Below are 19,865 nucleotides of genomic sequence, written 5' to 3'. Positions count from 1 at the left end.
TCAAGACAATGTAAACTTTATTCCTAACATGCAAAGCAACATCTTGCTTCAACAAAACACTCCTGTACACACTCAGTGGCAGCCACATGCAACCTCGCAAGCGTGCCTGTCCGTGGCAGTAATTTGAGGTTGCTCCCTTCTTTGGGGCACCGATGGACAGCATTCCAGCAGCAGTCTTGTGTTCAGGCAAAACACTTGCAAGGTTGCGCTCTCTATCCATTGGGTATTAGGCATTAGTACTTCTAGTGCGGGATGCCAAAGCATGAGTGTCGCATCAAGGCACCTCAGATGTGGAATTCAATAGCAAGATGATGGATGTGAAATCTGGTGTTGCAGTTACCGCAGGGTTTGTAGCAGTATATTGTGCAAAAAAGTCAAGAATTCGCAAGGACTTCAAAGGACCTGGCGCAGCATTTTGGAGGACTAAAGAGATATGTTTGACGGGCTGAACACAAAACGCCGTTGTAAACAATGAGCAAACCTTCCTGTACTGTGCACAAGGCAGGCACATCAAAAAGGCTTAGTGACTGAACTACCTCTTCGACCAACCATAAAACTGCTAAGTGGATTGCAAATGACAGCAATCGTGGCGAGATGCTGTAACAGAATTTAAGAAACATAATGTTCTAGCCTGTATTGCCAAATTTAAAATAGGTGTACAAACAGGCCACCATCTCCACCTGCCTGGAACAGTGACCTCTTCTAAGCTCATCCGACAGCAGCAAGTATGTGACTGATCAGAAACATACATTCTCGGGAACCCACAACTTTCATGTTCAGCCACACACACAAAGAGGGTACTATTCTATGCTATTGCACTTTCCACGCGATTCTGTTTTCCTTACTTAATCATTTCCTACACATCTTCATTTCATTTCTAACTGCTTCCACAAATTACTTTCGAATACGCATTCATTCAAAGAGCATGACAAATATGCCAGCCCGCTGGATGACTGAATTGCCACATGCAACCACAAGCTTCTAAGCTTTCTGGCTTCATTGTCTTTGGTTTAGATAGAAACATCCTCAACAGGGCCGTCATTTTGTAAAAGTTGAAACATGCACAGAGAAGTCCTTAAATGCAGGTGTTGCAGAGACAGCAACACACAAACATCTCTAAAGTATGGGCACACTATTCTGCGCATCACGCCACTGAAACTGAAATGCCTGCCCCGTGGCCACCTTTGATTCTCACTGAAGTTGATCTGCGTTGAACTTTTTCAGTGCGATTGAAGCCTGAAGTGGGTGTGGGCACAGCAGCGTCAAGCGAAGCATGATAGAAAGTGGCATGTCACAGCGATCGGTTAGAATCAAGTTTTGATTTGAAAAGACTCAAGCGTGCTTGAGAGTTCCCATGCAACAGCAGTACAGTCCAACCTGAATATAATGCAGTAAGCTTAAACTGTTTCTTGCTAATATTAACTTGAAACTAATACATCCCCATAACAAATATTGGATATAAAAACATATTTTTGAGTCTGATGTTTTGTTGTAACAAAGGCATGACACTACCATTATGCCCTGCTCTTTGTTTTGGTTTCTAGACAACCTCACCCTAATGCTAGCCTATCTTCTAGATCCAGGAACACCAAGGCAAAACACTACATCAGGTTAGACTGCTAAAGCACTCAGAAAATTGTACAGTTAAACTTTAATGTAACGGAATCTTCAACATAATGAATTGTACTGTCCATAGAAGACCATGTATATTTAGCCTCAAACAATAAAATGTATTTATATCTGGAAGTTAGATGCAACAAAATTTCAACTGTTGCAGAGAAATCTCCAGTTGTCAAGTGGTTGAATGATGCACACATTTTTCTGCAGGATGCACCCCACTTGTTGCTCCTACACAAAGATCTATGGTACTTCAATGTAATGAAACAATTTTCCCAACTTCATTATATCGAGGCTGAACTTTCGTTTGGCTGTGAAGGGTTCATTATTAGCGGAAGTAAGGACACTCCCGTTTTTGAGATGTATGCCAAAATCATGTCCCGCGGCCTCACTGTGACATGACAAATTTCTCAATATGTATATTTGCATTTTCTGGCTGCTTTGGTGCAATAAAGGCTTCCTCAAACTACAAAGTCCAGTCTGTGCTATTTCCAAACACAATGCCATTTTCATTGTTCAGTAAGGTAGTACCTAGGCCAAAGCAAATGCCATAGTAATCTGCAATGTCATGAATGGGCAGGGGCTGGTAAAAGAATTAGCAGATGGTGTCTCTACGTCTCTTATTTCATATCATTTCTAGCTTACCAAGCATCAGCTCACGATATGGCCGACCTCTGATATTCCAAAGGCAACTTACCGATAACCTGGCTTAACACTTATGTACTGAGCCAACTTGTCACTTTTCTCTCTCAGAACAAATAATTCATAGCTGACAGGATGAGTTGGAATCCGACATGATGAAGACAAGATCATGCAGAGCATCTACAGTCAACTGAAACCTTTGGGGACGACACATTTTCATTTCATTTAACCTAACGTTGAACTGCCTCAAGCTGAGTGATATATGGTTCAGAAAAGAAATATGACTTCCTTTAGGAACAGACATACACAAGCACACCATATGTAGATAGAAACAATTTTATGCAAAAGTAAAAGAGTTGAGTGACTTGTCTCCTGTGTTCTGTGGCAAGGAAAAGACAAAATTTATGTAAACCATCATGGCATATCATTCCCTGTGTTTTAGCATTGAAATCAAGCAGATAGTTGGCTAGATAGTTAACTTGGATTCACATGACGAACTGACTTGCTAGCAGTTCACACAAGAACTGCTAGCACTGCAACTTGTTGCAGTTCAGCCACTTCACACTCATCTGCGATCTGAATGAACAATTTGATTCGTCATGTGAATCCAGCTTCATAAGCACTGCAATTTACGATTTAATAGTGGTAGAAACAGAGGAGATGCTGCAGAAGATGCACAGGGGATGGGTGTTTGCTTCGTCTGCAACCTCCCTGCATTCCATCTGCTTTTAGCACCGTTGAAAAATGAATTGTGATGAAGCAGTGGAACTACACCCGCCTTCTTTCACAGCTATCACTGTGCCTTCTGAACAAGTTCTCATGTCTTCTATCTTCGTACTATGAAACAATGGCTCACTCTCCTCCATTGCCCCGGCAACCAACCTAAATTTGACAGTCACACAATGTGAAAAGTTCTCTACACAAGGGGCCTACTTCATTGTTGACAGGCAAAGACTCAGGATGGCTCTTTTTGGCTATGAGACGGCAACTTGGAGCAGGGGGCCCTCGAGGTACTCGACAAGGGCGCGCGCCTTGGCCCTGAGCAGACCCTGTCCCACGCTGGTCTTGGCATGTAGGCACAGAAGCAGGTTGGCAACCTGGGTGATGGCCACCTGGCCATCCTGCTTAGAGTGGAGAAGAAAAAAAAAAGGCTTCTAGTAACCTTTTGATCTCTGATTACTCTGAGCAGTAGTATGAAACTTGCTATATGTATGCAGACTATACATTCGATCCCTGGGAGGTAGGGGATCGATACCCTACACCTCCAAGAGATATCACATTGTAGTGATGAAGAAAACAGTCGCAGAACTGTGAATGACAAAGCTAACTTTTTTAGTGGGCGAACCTGTTCCCACAAAAGCAAGCTACACTCAAAGCACAACAATAGTGGCGAACACAGTCAGTGATCGCCGAAATGTGATCTGCGGGACAAGTGCGGTTTTTATACATGAGTCATAGAAGGTTCCAGAATAATTGCTGGTGCCCGCATGTCTTTCAGAAAGTACTACACAATTCGTGGTGCACATACAATCAGATTACACAAGATTCGGAGCCAACAGACAATGGATACAACCATCAATAACATTTGAGAAACTTCCGTTACATGCAGTCGTGTCCTGCGCCGAGCAATAACGTTTTATCTTTGTTAGCCGGTGAAGAAGCGGTCACCCGAGAAAGAGAAACAAGTACACGTGCCAATATGAGCATAGTTACCTGCCTGCCTGTACATACGACTAGGAAGCAAGCAAAGTTTTTTAAGGCATAGTGATGAAATCACACATTAATAGGAGCATTTTACATCCGTAAGCTAGGGCCAATGTGCATAAGTAAGCCATACATAGCACTTCATGAACACGACATACGGGCACTGTGGCCGCTCCTATAATCACCTTGTTTCCACATGTAACGGTAATTCAAGGTTATCTAGGCCATGTGTGCAATTCTGTTTTCATATTACTGCTTATTGCCTTTGTGTCTGTGACCTGCCTTGTCTTGTTTGTGAAGCACTGTCTTCCACAAATGAAGTCGGAACATGGCCTCTAGTGTTCAAAACAAATGCTAGAATGCTGTGTTAAAGCCTTTCACATAAAGAAAGAAGGTGATTCCTTGCATTAGCATTTCGTTGATTTTACTTCACAAAAGCGAATTTAATATTTTAGTTTCCGTTTGCCCATGTTTCCTTGGCTTGTGATAGCTGTCTTACGATTTCAGCTATTTTGTCAGCATTCATGCAAGTGCGGCAAATGTAATGGTTGTATGCACATGTATGTTCTCTGCCTATATATTGAGTGCTTCCTGGAACAAAATTAGTTGGGAAGTTTGGAGCTCTTTTTGTCTCTTCCTATTTGTTCTGTTCATTTTAATCTTGTGTCACACACCCTACTTAAACAGTGAATGCAATGCTGCAAGTGACATGTTAAATTAAGAATTCTAAGGTTTTACCAGCCAAAACCACGATCGGATTATGAGGCACGCCGTAGTGTTGGACTCCAGATTAATTTTGCCTACCTGGGATTCGTTACCATGCACCCAATGCATCGTAAGCAGGAGGCGTTTTAGCCTTTCACCCCCATCGAAATGCAGCTGCGGCGGTCGAGATTTCATCACGCGACCTCATGCTTAGCAGCACAATGCCAAAGCCACTATGCAACCGCGGTGGGTGCGGGATATGCGTTTTGAGGTTACCAGAGGAGGCAAAATCGTTACCTCGCACTCGACAATGACGAGCCGGAGCTGCCCCTCATTGATGGCAGCATGTGCGTTCTTTTCGTTGGCGAGCCAAATACTGCTGGCAATGGCTGCCGTCATCTTGGCGTCCTTGTCTGCGTAACCAGAGTAGGCCAGCAGGGTGCCCTCGCGGTTCAGCAGCCTACAGGGAAGACACATTTGAATGAGGTTGGAAATTAAATACTGAATGTTTTGAGGGCTCTAAAAGACTACACTTATTCTTCTTTCCAGGATGCCAGTGTGGATTTTGATGTGAGAGTGTCAAACGGCTCACTGAGCGAAAAAGCTGGCGTCTGTCATCTGCAGCAGCGAAACGGCAGGTAAATTCCCACTGGCTGCGATGCCATATCACAAGCATGCCTCAGTGTAGCACAGCGGGCGAAAGGGAACACCTTCTGCACTGGTAGCGCGCCAGGTGTTGCATGAGGGGACAGGTATCGCTGCAACAGCTTCTCACCCTCCCGCTCGAAAGCCTGAGTTATCCCCCCGTTCCTTGTCCGCGCAAGCTCTTGCCTGCGTTCTAATTGTGCTTTGGTAAGGTCAAATCGAAACGTGCGAAATATCTCAATGTGCTCGCTTGCCCGCGAAGAGCTCAATTCGAGGGACCGCTCAGCGGCCTCCAATTGGACATTAATGCTTTCGCATTCACAACTCATAAGAAGCGCTTGGGTGCCCTCAGATTTTTCGCAATCATTATGCAACGCAAATTTCACAGCGGCCAACAAAATGCATCCTCCAAGGTAAAGTATGAAATCTTCATATTTTTTTTTATGGTGTTTGATATTCCAAAGCAACACAGGGTCTACAACGGACGCTATAGTGGAGGAAGGCCCTGGATTAGTTCTGACAACATGGCCATCTTTTATGTGCACCCAAAGATGGGGAAATAAGTGCCTTTTGCATTCTACCCTCATAAGAATGTATCCGTGGCGGCCAGGAATTGAATCCATGGCCTCCTGCTCAACGGCAGAATGCCATAACTACTGAGGTGTCGCGACAGGCGCTGTGACAATGCGTATTTGGGCACAGCGAATGCATGAGGCTTTTGTCGAGTGTGAAGCCTGCTCTCCCTCTAAAGAAGTGGCACGTACAACTACTTCCTCGTAGCACGTCACAGTGTAAACATTTAATGTTTCTTAGTGACTTTTGCTTGCATGACATTTTGATACGCTCTCAATAATAAGCGAGTTTCAGACTTTACACCCTCGGGCCTCTTAATCATTGCCCCTAAATCATCTAGCCTGACAGCAGTCTGTAGAGCTTTGACACACGACCTTGTGGGGGCAGCCAATGCAGTATGTATAGAGGGTATTGCAAGTATTGTGTTGCCGGTTCCTGCCACACAGCGTCCTTAAAGAGTTGCAAAATGTAGCTTATGTTTACAAGTGGCAGTTTTTGAAATGTAATATGTATTAGCTCCGGCAAAACTACTAGGGTCCTTTTTTTATTTAAAATGGCTAAGCTCGATCAGCGCAGCAATCATAATGTCCAGAATGTTCTTATCAACGACTGCGAATGCGTATCAAGTGAACGGTCAAGACTGAGCCAACCCATGTGTTCAGTTGTTGCGAAGTGGCACGCGTGTATTTGAACACCAGATTAGCTGATAGTTGTAGCTGATATATTTGTGCGTGACAATACCGCTTATAAGTAATCGGCAGCTAAGCACAGCTGGACGTTCGCACGCTATGTGCACAGAAAGACTACATCTGTCACCATGTGTACGTCCGGTCGAACATCAAGAAATGAGAGTACATCGGGGCAGAGGAAATGGCTACGGTGACCAAAATACTTCGCGTGCGGTGATATACCCGACGCCCAAAAAAGTTACATTTGAACAAAGCCGAACACACGATGTGCTGTCAAGCGAGCCACATCAGAAGATTCCAGCGCATCAATCGCAAAAGACGCCCGTAAGAACTTAGCTCCACCACTGGAACGGCAAACACAACACAACCACCCACAAGCTTACAAGGTGCAAAGCACGCCACTTGTGTTGGCCTGCGACAATACTTGAGTCAGCGCCCGTGGCTTGAGCATTTTCTTCGCACGGCTTCACGACACTCGGAAGGTGGCTGATGCTACGAACCGCCGAGAACCGTAAAAATGTCAAGGGCCGTCAGAGCGAGGAGGCAAAGGCGTCAACACAAAATCATATGACGAGTGAACGAGCGACCTCTGTGAAGAGAAACTGATTCAGCCTCTTATCACTCGCAACTTTCAAAAAAATTGTAAAAGTAAAAAAAAAAACTAACTAACAAGGTCCCTACAACCATCTGACGGCCAAAATAATTGATTCTACATTTAACGCCCAGAAGGCTGTACAAGAGAGGACAATTATTTATTGATCTTTTGTTTTGCGCAAACACGCGAAAGCAGACGAGTAACGGTTTCGCATTCAAACATGGCGGCGGCCAGGCGAGTTGCGGACGACACGGTCCGCTATTATTTGTTTCCAAGGCTCGAAAACCCCGCAAAGGCGAGACTTGAGCTCGAAAAGAGGGTCGAGCTGTACACAGCCAAGCTCCTCCCGCTAATCACCAGCTACATCTGGCAGGACGAGCAGTTCAACCTGTGCGTCGTTGACGCACAAAGAGGTGAGCAGAGCGTTCCCGCGGGGCGCGTCAGTTTCGATCGAAGTCATCGAAGGACGTTTCTTTGTTTTCTTCTCTTGTCATGCATGTGCAGACAGTGTTCCACCCCATCTGGAAGGTAGCACGTACTTCGGCGACAACGTCGAGGACGAGTGGTTTATCGTGTATCTGCTGTACGAGCTCACCAAGGATGACAAGGACTTGGTCGTGAAGTAAGCTCGAGCACTCTTATTTATCGCACAGTGGAGAGCTTTTTTGATGTCCTCAAGTTGTGCTCCGGTACGAATGTGGTCATTTGTAGTCCACGCAGCGAGTTGGCATTCTGTGGCGCACTGTCATCGATTAGGCGTGGCTGACTCACCTGGTGGAATGACGTCGTTGCCATAGCAACAGATGAAGAGCGACCGAACAAACGCGTTTCCCTGCACAGCTCTTCATCATCTAACTAGACGGGAGCGGGCGGCAAGTTGGATAATCTCCGTGGGAATAGTCTCCGAGTAAATAACTTCGCGAAATTAAGTTGCCGGCCGTTGATGCTCTTTGACAGCAGACATGTAACCGATCAAGTTATAAGCTTGTGTCAGCACGTTTAATTGAGCCCGCTCCGTTCCGCGAGTCCAAGTCTGCGCATGTGCTACCTAGAAGGAGCGGAGTGCTAAAATGGGTTAAACGTATTCAACCTCTTTTAAAGAGTTGCTCACAATTAGGTATAGACCGACATTCTTGCATCGATGCTGGAAGTCGTTAAATGATCGGATTTACACTTCAACGTTCGAATTCTTGCACTGCTTTACTGTATTTAACTGAACTCGGGTTGCACTTTTGTTAGTCTCAAGAACACAATGTTTGATAAGTAATGAGGAATGATGACGCACACTCGCTTACACAGACCATTTTGAACAAGCACATACAAGTACAATTTTCAGCAGAGATACAGGAGGCACTCACTGCACTTAATGCTCAACTTAATGGGAAAAATTCACACTGAGCCAATAGTTTGTGAAAATGCACAAGAATATTGAACCAGTTTGCACGGACAAGAAACACTCATCACGGCAGGAGATAAACAAGGGCGACGTTTCATGTGGAAACTGTTTAGATTAACGCAGCATCAATGTTATTGACTTAGTGGCGATGAGCAGCCTATGGTGATCCAGAAATGGGAGGATCGGCCAGTTGAGCTGTGGGCCCAGATGTTACAGGAGGCTTCCATCCACCATAGACACCTTTCCTAATTTGTCACTGCATCCAGTAGCTGGCATGCATTGTTATAGCAATCAGCTAAGATGTGACTGCACTTGAAACTCCTTGTGTGAGGTTTCGGTCGGTGTCTGCATGAAGATTGGCATATTTTATTTTATAAAGTGAAGCTTTCTAAGCGAACCCTCCAAGACTTTGCTGACAATGGCTGCTGCTGCTATCCTGCCGAGTAGCTTATACACAGGACAGCACTTGTACAACGATCCAAATTATATGTACTGCCCCTACAGATGTGCTAGTGGCCTGCTCTATTCCCTACAGTATTCTGCCATGAAACAACAAAGTGCATAAACATCCTCAGTACCCGCCGTGGTTGCTCAGTGGCTATGGTGTTAGGCTGCTGAGCACGAGGTCGCGGGATCGAATCCCGGCCATGGCGGCCGCATTTCGATGGGGGCGAAATGCGAAAACACCCGTGTACTTAGATTTAGGTGCACGTTAAAGAACCCCAAGTGGTCGAAATTTCCGGAGTCCTCCACTACGGCATGCCTCATAATCAGAAAGTGGTTTTGGCACGTAAAACCCCATAATTTAATTTTTTTTTAAACATCCTCAGTACAACAAATGTACCCCTTGAAGTGCATAATTCCTTTATTAAAGTGGTGCTTTTCATGCCTTTTTTCTTATTAGGTTTTTGTGTGTCTGCTCGGTCGGCTTCTTGCTCTGGGGAGAGGGCAATCGTAAACTGGGCTGATCCCGGAGATGGCGCGATGAAAAGTCGTCATATCTTGGAGGTTGTGTATTCCACGGTCACGTGGGTTGTGTGGCAGGAGTTTGTTGTATGATTGTTGTTTTTGTGTCTTGCAGGTTGGCCAGTAAGGCATGTAACCGCTATGCTGCAAAACGCTTCACAGAAGATGAGCAGTTTTGCAGCATTTAATTAACTGCCTCACAAAAGCTCCACTTTTACATAGGTTCCAAGATGTGCATTGGATCTGCGTAATTGTAAACTGCGTGGCCACATCTCACATTTGTTGTTTGTACAAGAAGAATTTCCAGATGCGGTCACATTGTATGTAAACTGGCTGCAGAATAAAGGGTTAAGAAACATCGCAATGAAAATGGCTTTGAGTGTAAGCCTTGACTTTTTCACTGTCTGCGCCCAGGGTCGAGGACACGGACGGAGAGTTCCTGCTCATAGAGGCTGCCGAGCACCTTCCGAAGTGGTTGAACCCGGAGACGAGTGAAAACCGAGTGAGTGCGTGGAGCCTGTGGCCCAAGCCTGTTGGTTAGCATGCCCTTAAGAGATGGGGAACACTTTGTAAGATGAACATGAGCAGCTGGTGTGGAGTCGCGATCAAATCAAATGGGTATGCATAGTGGGCAGCAGTTGATGCAGCATGGCATTGTTCATTTGTCCCTTTGTGTGTGTGCATAATTTTCTATCGGAGTGCCGGATGAAAGTGCCTGTCGGAGGAGTAACTAGTGAATACCGAAATGTGAACTGCGGTGTCCCACAGGGCAGCGTATTATCGCTGCTTTCGTTCAACGCCGTACTCGCCGCACTTCCAAGTCGTTTGCCTCGGGACAGTGACTTCCCTGTGAGCATAGCTGTCTACGCAGATGACATTGCTCTGTGGATAAGCGGCCCTTCGCACCTTGGTCTGCGGCTTCGTGCAAGCTTGCAGAGAGCTCTAAACGCTACTTCAGAGTACTTGGGTGAAGTTGGCCTGCTCATATCAGCTGCTAAGTCGGCTGCAATAGCATATCACCCTAAACAATGCACTCGTCGAACAATGAGCCGGCTGTATCTTGACGAAACGCCTATAAACTGGGTGTGACAACACCGTTATTTGGTGTTAATTGTGGATGATTGCATCTCTTAGTGTCCTGCCGTTAAATCTGTACGACGCAAATCGTACTCCCTCCTTAATTATGTGGCCGCCTTGACTGCTAGAGGTGCTGGCTGCGACCAAACAACGGCTCTTCAGGTGTACCAATCATCTGTACTCTCAGGCATGATGTACGCATTACCAGTCCTGAACATACCACCTAGTTTGATGGCCCAACTGGAGCGAGATCATCACGTTGCCCTTCGACTAATGCTTGGATTACCTCGTGAGGCGCAATCTATTGCATTACTCACTGAAGCGCATCAGTTACCCCTGAGGCTGCAAGCAGACCAGAGAGTTCTATATCATATTGAGCGTCTGCACCGTGCATCTAATGGTCAATCGCTCCTTGATCGTCTCATTCACCGCCCATTATCTCACATGGGAAAAATGGTGGCATTATTTATCAATATCACTAACATTTCTAAACATGCTGCTTCAGATACGCCTCCGCCTTCAAAAGATATCACGAAAGACGTATTCCCCATTTACCTCACAATCCCTGACATGCACAAAAAGTCTGATATGCCTGTTTTGGCAATATTCCAATTGGCTCACTCTCACATGTTCGAAAAGTTTCCAGATTATCTTCAAGTATTCACAGATGCATCTGTACACAGCGACGGTCAAGGTGCCTGTGCAGCTTTTTTCTGCCCTTCAACTCAAGTACGGCATATCTTTCAAATACCTCATCCAACTTTGTCAACAACTACGGAGCTAGCAGCGATTAATGTTGCACTGAAATATGTGCAAGAGGAGTTAACTACATCGAACGTTGCCATCTTTATGGACTCCCGTGCTGCCCTTAGCAGGTTACAACGTAGTGAGATTGATTGTCCACTTGTGCCCAGCATTACTGACTCTGCGAGCAAAATTTCATCACGTGGTGTATCCCTCGTTGGCTGATCAGCTCGCTTCAACTTGCGCTCATAGCAACTGTGACTGCCCAGAAATTTTGTGCAAGCTTGACGACACTCGTCTGCTGGTTCTTCGCCACCTACTCAAGCAGCATCCAGACCAGCGCATCGCAAATGGAACGTTCCTGCCCCGCATTCGTGGTCGAGGCTTGCCTCATCGTGCTAGAGCACAACTACTCAAGCTGAGGGTTGGCTGCATGAACATGCACGAACGTTTATACAGACAAGGGCATGTGGCAAGTTCATTATGTATGTCTTGTGGCTGCTGCGAGACACTTCAGCACCTTATATTTGAGTGTTCCGCTTTCAGTGGGCAGCGCATGTCGCTAGTGAGAAACTATCATCTCCTTGGCCTGCGGTGCACGACACTCGACGAATGTTTATACCCCAGTGGTTGTGCGTCTAAACGTGATCAGGCTCATCGTGCCCTACTTACTTTTCTAGAGTTAACTAACTTAGGTTCACGTTTGTAGCGTCGCATGCATATGATACACTATGATTCAGGGAAAGGGGTGTGTGAGTAATTGAACCACGCAGAAAGGAGAGGACGTCCTGTGACTTTGATGCAACATCTTTAACGAGGAGTGACTTGTCGGTGGCACAGCAGTGACGCAGAAGTTTAATTGAGGCATGTTTATGTGGCTCGGACATCCAGTCGGAAGGAAAGCAAGTGGTAGCGAGATGTGGCGTCCCAATCTTCAGCCGGTATGCTGGCCGAACACCAGGTGTGATCTTCTGTGTCACATGACTAACAGAAGGCTGGCTGCTTTTGCCACCAAAACGTGGAACACAGGCTTGTAGTTGCACTACTTGCAAGCGAGCGCATGCTCTTATTTACTGCAAATGAGATATCCACACCATAACAGAAAGTGCCGGAATATTCACACTAGTGGCCGCAGACTGCGCAGAGGTATGAAGCAAAATAAAGCAGTGCTGTATTATTGCGACAGCAGTTAAAACGCTAGAAAATGGCCTTGCTGTGTTCATTTAGCTGCTGTTTACTGTTTCTTTAAAGCGAAGCTTTCTCTACCTACCCCGCTGTAATTTGGCATGTCATCGCCGACTGCCTCGGCGACTAGAAGCTGTAACTGTCGGCGATACAGTCACTTTTGCAAGGTTTAGCACGACTTGGCACCGGACGCATCAGCATATATGGCTGGCAGCATATCTGGTGCAGTGCCAAACTCTCTATCTTCATACAGTGCTAGAAATGCTTTCGGCCATCTACTTCATTGCATCTGGTGCCGAGTCGCACTCACCGTTGTGAAGGTGATAGCATGACTGAAAAGGATTGCTCGAGACTATCACCCTCTGCATAAAATTTGGCTTTGCTCTGCAAGGTGCGCCACTGTGGCTGATGACATTATGGGACGTAGTTATGACCAAGATCTGATGCACATTTCTTATCGTGATGCACTGTGTCATCTTGCTGGCTCATTGAAACTTTTCTTACGCTTCCTACAGTGCACGAGATCTGCATGATCTTTTAAATGTTGTCTGTTAACATGCTGTTACGTTATCCTCACCCCACTTTTTCTTTTACAGGTGTACATTTATCGTAACAGCCTGCATGTGGTCCCCCTGGAGAATGGCAAGGCCTCAGAATGTGTCCCGGCACCTAGAATCGATGATGCCATCACGCAGATCAGGTCTCCAATTACAAAGACGAAGTTAGTGGGCTGTTTTCATTTCGTATATATTGTGGGGTCTCGAACGTGCTCTTAGGACAAAGGAGCGACAATGCAGTAGTGCAGACAATCAGAAGAGCATTTATTGCACCCCTCATACACGAATGCCAGATAGCCAATAAAACATGCTGATGGTCGCTGACGAACCGAGGAAGTCTAACTCACCGCAACAAGATATCGACTGAATATGTTCGCCCTCATGCTAAACGCTAACGTCTTATCATTTGCATGTACATTCACATGAACTGTGTAGCGCATTCAAACAGTCATGTTTGTCCATTGCGGTGGCCTGCTCTGAAGCCTCTCGCGAGGCGGTCCCACAGAGCGTGCCGACAGGCATGCAACAAATCCACACGCTCTGCCGAACCCAAGCCAAAGAGGAAGCGGCAACTTCCTCTTGTGTCGAGTAATCCTGCCAATAGTAGCATTAGCATGCTTGCGCAATCTCTCGTACTATGACCGCTGGTGGCGCTTGGCTATGTGGCAAAGCCTGATTACAGGAGATTCGAGAGCCATGCAGGAAAAACATCAGGGGACACATGAGTTGAGTGACCCCACGATATTAGCCTCGAGCTCCACCACTAGAAAAGCTGGTGCCACCGTCAGCGTGGCGTCCTCTTAGGGATCACGTGGACATAGCGGCCGCGTCGGCTGCTTTGGGAGCGCTGAAGTGAGCTGAAAACGAGAGTTTAAATTCCCTCGTACGCTGCGGTCCTCATTTAGTGGCGAGATTTTCCCGCTTCAAGTGTCTCCTTTACAACGCTTGAAAGCACTACAATAGGTAGTGGCTGCCTTTGAAGGCGTGCAACATGGTAGACTACTGCTCGGTGCTGCAGTGCTGGATGTACGCAACGGAGCCAGGTGTCAGCCTTATTCACATGTAGCCGCAGGACAAGAAGCTGCGTGAAGCTTGGCTCGCGAAACATAAAACCTACAAACAGTCGTCGGCTACAACTCGGGTATGCAGCAAGCACAGACGCAAGGAAGATATCTGCTACGGCGCCGGGTCTCCAAACGCGCATTGAGACACTCGCTCGAGTCCACTGCCTGACTAATGTCATGACGGTTTTGTCTATGAACTTGTCGATGCTATAGATACTGGCAAGTTCACTGGAGTGGAAAGGGAGCGGTAAGAAGCACATTAAAAAAAAAGCATGGCATATGGTCATGTTTGTGTTACGAACTAATGCACTGGATTACAAAAATGCAGCTGCGCGAAATCGCATGCTGAGAACACCGATAAACATACAGTGCGACGCAACTCTAGAAATAATATTGAAACGTCTAAGAATTTAGAAGAAAAAGAAAAGATTGAATCGTCGCGACGGCACATCACAGTCTCCCCGTAGGCGTCGAAGTCTCTACAATGAAATTATTTTTGAACAGCTCTGATAGCGCCCACGCAACAATGGTTGCTTGTGTACTGTGAAATGCTGATATTCTGCTGCCTAAAGCTCATGACACAGTGCGAAAATGTGCACGCGGCGAAAGCGAAATGGTGCGCGAACAAGCATGCAGACGCGCAGTCGGTCGCCGCGAATCTGTGCGACCGCTGCATTGAGGCTTCATTCTATTACGCTCCATTTAGTTATACAAACACTATAAGAATGTATTTCACATAGTTTGCTCTCACCGTTTACCTACCTTTCACGCAACAAGCCAGTTCGGGAGACTCCATCGCGGCGACAGCGCGCAGTGGCGTTCACTGTACGTAATCGGTAAAGAGATAGTGTCTGTAAACGATTCTGTGCTTTCAGTTTGCCCAAGATTATTATTTAGACAATAAAAAACTTCTCTCATTTCGAAAGTACGTACAGAAATGTCCGGGAGAGCTCGTGCGTGGTATTTTCAGTGAGCGCTGACAGCAAAACCTATGAGGAGCGTGCCGCGTGATCCCTCATACTACGCCAGCGAGGCACTTCCGATAGATGACGACTCCGTAACTCCTCGCCGCCAATATAGTGTTTTCGTGAAGACTGTCAAATATTCCTGATAAAAAGATCTGTTTCATAAACCATCAAGTACTTCATTCAGTCAATTGCCCTTGCTTCTTGTTTGCTAAACTATACAGCCTGACCTTGATTGGACGAACATGGTTATAATGATTTATCTAATGCAACAAGGTTAAGTCAGAATGTTTATTGCCGATATCAGTGTAACATTCACTATAATTCATTATATCAAATGTCGGATATAGTGAAGGTATTTTAATGTCAGATGCAACTCTTCTATAATGAGGTTTGACTGTATATTGTACTTGCAAACAAATTTCTATGACAGTGAAGAGGAAACTACAGGGGTACAGCTTTTGCACGTGTGTTATTGAAGCAAATAGTGCGGCTCAGTTCCACAGCAGCATCTGTTTTAGTACACTTTCGATTTCTCGGAGCGAAAAACCGAGTCAAGCATTCTTAGATATTTTCAACGGTTTCACATTTGCCGAATAGTGATAGAGCAAAGCAATAAAATATAAATTCAAGTGTAATACTGATTGGTGTGTTTTATGCGTTATATTAGTATAAGTGCTGTAATAGTAAACAAGATGTTTGTGTTTTCTTTTTCCCAGCTTAAACATGAGTAATACCGTTAGGCTGTTACTATCAGGAGCACTGTCACCCATGTACTTTGCCTCGTAGCTATGCCTTCATTGCATCACCTGTAAGAAAGGGCGAGCTGTGACATTTCACAAGAACATCTGATTTCCCTTGTCTTCACGGATATCATTTTTGAATGAAATGGTGCTCTTTTTGTTGCTTGCAGGGCAGCACCGGGAGTGCAGAAGTCGCTAGCGGCCCGCTTCCATGATGCACCAGCCCGGCACCGCACGAGCCATCACCGGGCACACTGCTACCTTCCGGCGGCAGCCGTGGCCTTGCTCCAACGGGACCCCGCCCTGCTGGGACCTGCGGTGGGGGCGTTTGTGTCACGGGACCCCCTCGACCTGAGGGCACTCAGAGCCATGAGGTGTGTGGAGATTCTTTCTCCTTGGAAAGCACTTGCTTGTGAGAAAAAGTAAATGCTCCCCTTGGGCACACAGAAGATGCACCAATTGCTCGCAACGGGGTGTGAGTAAAAACGTATTGTATTATTACGTATATATAAGTGGTGTAGAGCTACAGCCTTTCGCATTCTACAAACAGGTTACACGCCTTGGGACCTTGTCTCACCACAATAATTGTCATGTTCAGTGCTTGTGCTGCCTTTCTCAAAAACTTTGTGCTCGCTACTTGCCTGTCAAGAATGCTATGTCACACTGATAACACGCATGCCATTTGTGATCTGGAAGGAGCAGATGCGCATTGTTACACATAGAGTTATTAAACCAACTCTAGAGGGAAAGCTGGGCAAAAAATCTGGTAACCGCAATGCAACTGCACTCTGGATGGACACCGCTTTACAAGAAACGATCCTGGCCTGCCCTGCAATGCTCGCTTTCACAGCCAATTAGAATTTCCTGCTTTTCCTGCTCATTTGTGGCTAATTGAGATTTGGGCCATCCTTTTTCCTGTGTTTTCCCCACGTGTTCTTTTTTTCTTTTGCGGGATTTCTAGCATGAAGCTGGAGAACCTACCATTCACCATGAAGTTGGAGATTATCGAGTCGAACATGCAAAAACTAAATCTGACGTCGCCCCAGCATCTGGGCTGACAGTAACAAGGAAACAATTCAAAATTGATTCCGTCGTGCAGCTTTCCATGAAGCTTTGGAGCAAGTCGTCGGCATTTCCAGAAGCCGTTGACAGGTCCACGGTCAAGAAGTTTGTATCCGCGGACAAAGGTGCAGAACAAGCACTTCATCGCGGAAGTTGTGTGTCAGGGCACAAATGAAGGGAACAGTTGGCACAAATTAGATCCTGTGCCCACCTGCTACTTCATGATGCATGCGCTCGTCCTATACTGGTGCTTCTGTTTGAATGTGGAAGGCTGCTGCCTAACTGCTCCGACTCCTTGGACAATGTGGAAAAATCGATGTTCTTCCTGGCTACGAAGACGGTTAGGTAGGGCGTGCAAATATATGAAAATTTTGAGTATTATCGAATATTACATTATTTGTATTCGATTCGAAAACTAGGCATTTGAAAATCTTCGAATATTTGATTGGGTACAAATACAGTATTCGAAAAGTGGAAAAATCAGTGTTCTTCCTGGCAACGAAGATTCGAATGACGATGGCAACAGAATCGAATATGTTGCTGGCCATGTGGGAGCAAACATGGTTCTTAGAATTTATTTCTATCTAATCTAAGAAAGCGTGTCTGATTTTGTTCTGAATTTTGCAATAATTCCATGCCGCTTTCGAAATTGTGCCTGTAAAACACACTTAGCCACTGGACGTCATGCCTTGCAGGAAAGCCAGCCTCTCAGTAGGAAGGGGCACGGGTTTGTGAATGAGGGTGCACTCCTCGCAGGTTCCACCTCCACTCTGGAGCTTATTGCTCGACAGCAAATACGATGAGTGATGGCTGGTATGGGTTCAAATGCCTCTGAGCTTGCGGGAAACTTATGCGGTATAATAAGGCACAGGCTGGTGAGAAGAGACAACCAGCAGAAATTCAATTTTCCAAAGCTGACATGAGCCAAATACTCAATCTTTTAGTATGATGCCTTACTAGTTCAATTTTTTCTACCAATCACAATGTAATTCCAATGTTCCAGCATGTTAAAATAAACCAACTTGCTAATAAAGGCATGTGCGTGTCATTAAACGATATTCAATTCTATATTCAATGCTAAGTATTCATATTCGATTCATAGTCGAAAATTGTGATCTACGGTGCCGATATTATGTTCGATATTTTGCGCGCATTCGGCACCACTGGTTGTTGAGAGCTACTGCCGTCTATGGGGTTCTCCAAAGTCATTTGAAACTGTGTTTCCGCTCACCGGTGTACACAACTCTATTTATTTGTTACCGAGCAGTTTATTAAGCACGAGGTGTGTAATCTCGCTGATTATGCAAGTGTGCCAATAGAAGGCATGGATGGTAGCCCCAGGCCACGCACTCGCAAGTTGTCAACAGATCTGAGGTCTGTACTGAACTGGCGTTCCGAAGCGATGGAAACACTGCGGCACGTGCACAGTATAGGTCTGGTCGCTGCGACGGAAACGTCCCACAGTGCGCACAGCGGTGTGCCGACACTGCAGAGATGATAAAAAACGGTGCAGCTTATCTTGCTTGCTTAACCTCTGCGACTGGCAAGCTTCCCGATGTGCCACATTGGTCGCATGCTTGATGTCGCACTGTCGGTGTATTTAAAAATATTGAACGCAAGAACATGGCGGACATGAAGTGATTCCGGCTCCTCTTCTGGTGTATGCAGTCCACGAAAGCATAACCTTTGAGATTCGGGGGCACTGTGTCTGCGGTGTGGATTAATGACGACGGTGATAAGCATGTTGCTCTGCCTGTTGCTGAGCTGGGAAAGTGACCACCAACCTGAGCCAGGAGCCGGCCGCGGCGGCGCACAGTTTGCTATTTGTGGCGGACGCGATATGCGTGTGAATTAACAACCTTTCAATGCACGGAGTTATATGGAGCTTGGGACTGTGCCGGTTAGCTTGAATCATGCAAAACATCAAATTAAAGGGCCCCTGAAACGGTTCGGACAAATTTTGTAGGCGCGTAGGGTACAGCTTCACTAGAACATTCGCACCACAATTTAAGTGAAGTGTTACATATTAATGGAGCTACAAGCGATTAGAAGTTACCCTCCTCCCTAGCCATGCTTTTCCTCCTCAACTCGCTCGCCGAGCGAGCGGCGCTAAGCTCCGCCTTCACTGGTACTGCGTCACGATGCGACGTCACATTGTCCACTTCTGGTTGTTTTGGAGCACGCCCCCTCCCGCGCGAGACCTCTCCGCTAGCCGCTTGGCCGTCGACCAAGAGCTATCGAAGTAGCGTGCATTGCGAGCATTCTGTCGTAGCGCCGAACGTTTCCGGTATTCCGGTAACCACAGGCACGCTGGTCTTTTCGGCAAATGACTGGAGGCATAAACTCAAGCGGATGAAGGAACTTTAGCGTAGACGTGCGTGAGCAGCCTGATCGGTCAGTACAGTCCAGACACTTGTTGGCGCAGCGCTTAACCAGTCAAACAAAGCGCTAATATTGCTCTAACCAAGTGTAAAACATTCTAAACATTTATAAAAACAACGTGTTGATGATTACTCCTGCGAAAAATACACACCAGCAGCAAAGAAGAATACACTTTGTTGCTGCTACTGTGTATGGTTGAGCTCTGTGCCACCAGGTGGCTGCACCGTGCAGACCATTCACATTTGCCCTTCTGCTCATCTCATGGCTCATCCCGGCACAGTCAGGCCGGCCAGACCCTGTCCCACTGTCCCCTTGGGCTTGCGTTTGCCCTAATACCGGGCTCGCGAAACACTATTGCGCTAGTAATCTTCCGGTGTAAAGTGACGGCCACAAACGCGCAAATCCTGGCGTCGATCGGATAGCGGCAGTCCGATGCGCAGCAGCCAGTTCGCTCGTATGCTGCCTTGTAGAGGGACACGATGTCGCAGCTTGACATATTGCCAGTCGCTAGGTTTGCAGTCCACAAGGCAACAAAGTCGAATCATAGTGCTCGC

The 19,865-nt window shown here is 46.3% G+C and overlaps 2 protein-coding genes across 3 annotated transcripts in view; one reads left to right on the top strand and one right to left on the bottom strand.

The window, feature by feature from the left end:
- Lamtor2 (Late endosomal/lysosomal adaptor, MAPK and MTOR activator 2) lies at positions 1–7,133 on the bottom strand. 2 transcript variants are annotated; one of them, XM_050176901.3, is made up of 3 exons: positions 6,959–7,133; positions 4,966–5,128; positions 1–3,383 (listed from the first exon to the last, which is right to left on the bottom strand). In XM_050176901.3, exons 1-3 carry the CDS (start codon positions 7,024–7,026, stop codon positions 3,234–3,236), a joined length of 381 nt encoding a protein of 126 aa, XP_050032858.1. In that variant the 5' UTR covers positions 7,027–7,133; the 3' UTR covers positions 1–3,233. The 2 variants fall into 2 exon arrangements, with proteins under 2 accessions (XP_050032858.1, XP_050032859.1); XM_050176902.3 differs by having other exon boundaries at positions 1–3,380; positions 6,959–7,126.
- Positions 7,134–7,295: 162 nt separating this feature from the next.
- ecd (ecdysoneless cell cycle regulator) overlaps positions 7,296–19,865 on the top strand; it is a 31,608-nt gene continuing 19,038 nt past the window's right edge. The window contains exons 1-5 of the mRNA XM_050176881.2: positions 7,296–7,583; positions 7,675–7,792; positions 9,947–10,034; positions 13,135–13,259; positions 16,038–16,241. Of these exons, the coding sequence (XP_050032838.1) occupies positions 7,391–7,583; positions 7,675–7,792; positions 9,947–10,034; positions 13,135–13,259; positions 16,038–16,241 (728 nt within the window). The 5' untranslated portion in view covers positions 7,296–7,390. The remainder of the gene's footprint in view (positions 7,584–7,674; positions 7,793–9,946; positions 10,035–13,134; positions 13,260–16,037; positions 16,242–19,865) is intronic.

This window comes from Dermacentor andersoni, chromosome 8 (genome assembly GCF_023375885.2).
Source record: "Dermacentor andersoni chromosome 8, qqDerAnde1_hic_scaffold, whole genome shotgun sequence".
In the NCBI taxonomy this organism is placed as follows: Eukaryota; Metazoa; Arthropoda; class Arachnida; order Ixodida; family Ixodidae; genus Dermacentor; species Dermacentor andersoni.
The sequence above is the reverse complement of the archived record's forward strand: the minus strand, read 5'-3'. Positions and strand labels throughout refer to the sequence as shown.

Bases quoted from the DNA above. Each gene is read 5' to 3' on its own strand.
- Lamtor2 (XM_050176901.3), bottom strand. From the start codon at position 7,026: ATGCTCAAGCCACGGGCGCTGACTCAAGTATTGTCGCAGGCCAACACA. The intron at 5,129-6,958 runs GTAAGCTTGTGG...TCTTCCCTGTAG, and splicing joins AGTGGCGTGCTTTGCACCTT to GCTGCTGAACCGCGAGGGCA. The intron at 3,384-4,965 runs GTAACGATTTTG...CTCCACTCTAAG, and splicing joins TCGTCATTGTCGAGTGCGAG to CAGGATGGCCAGGTGGCCAT.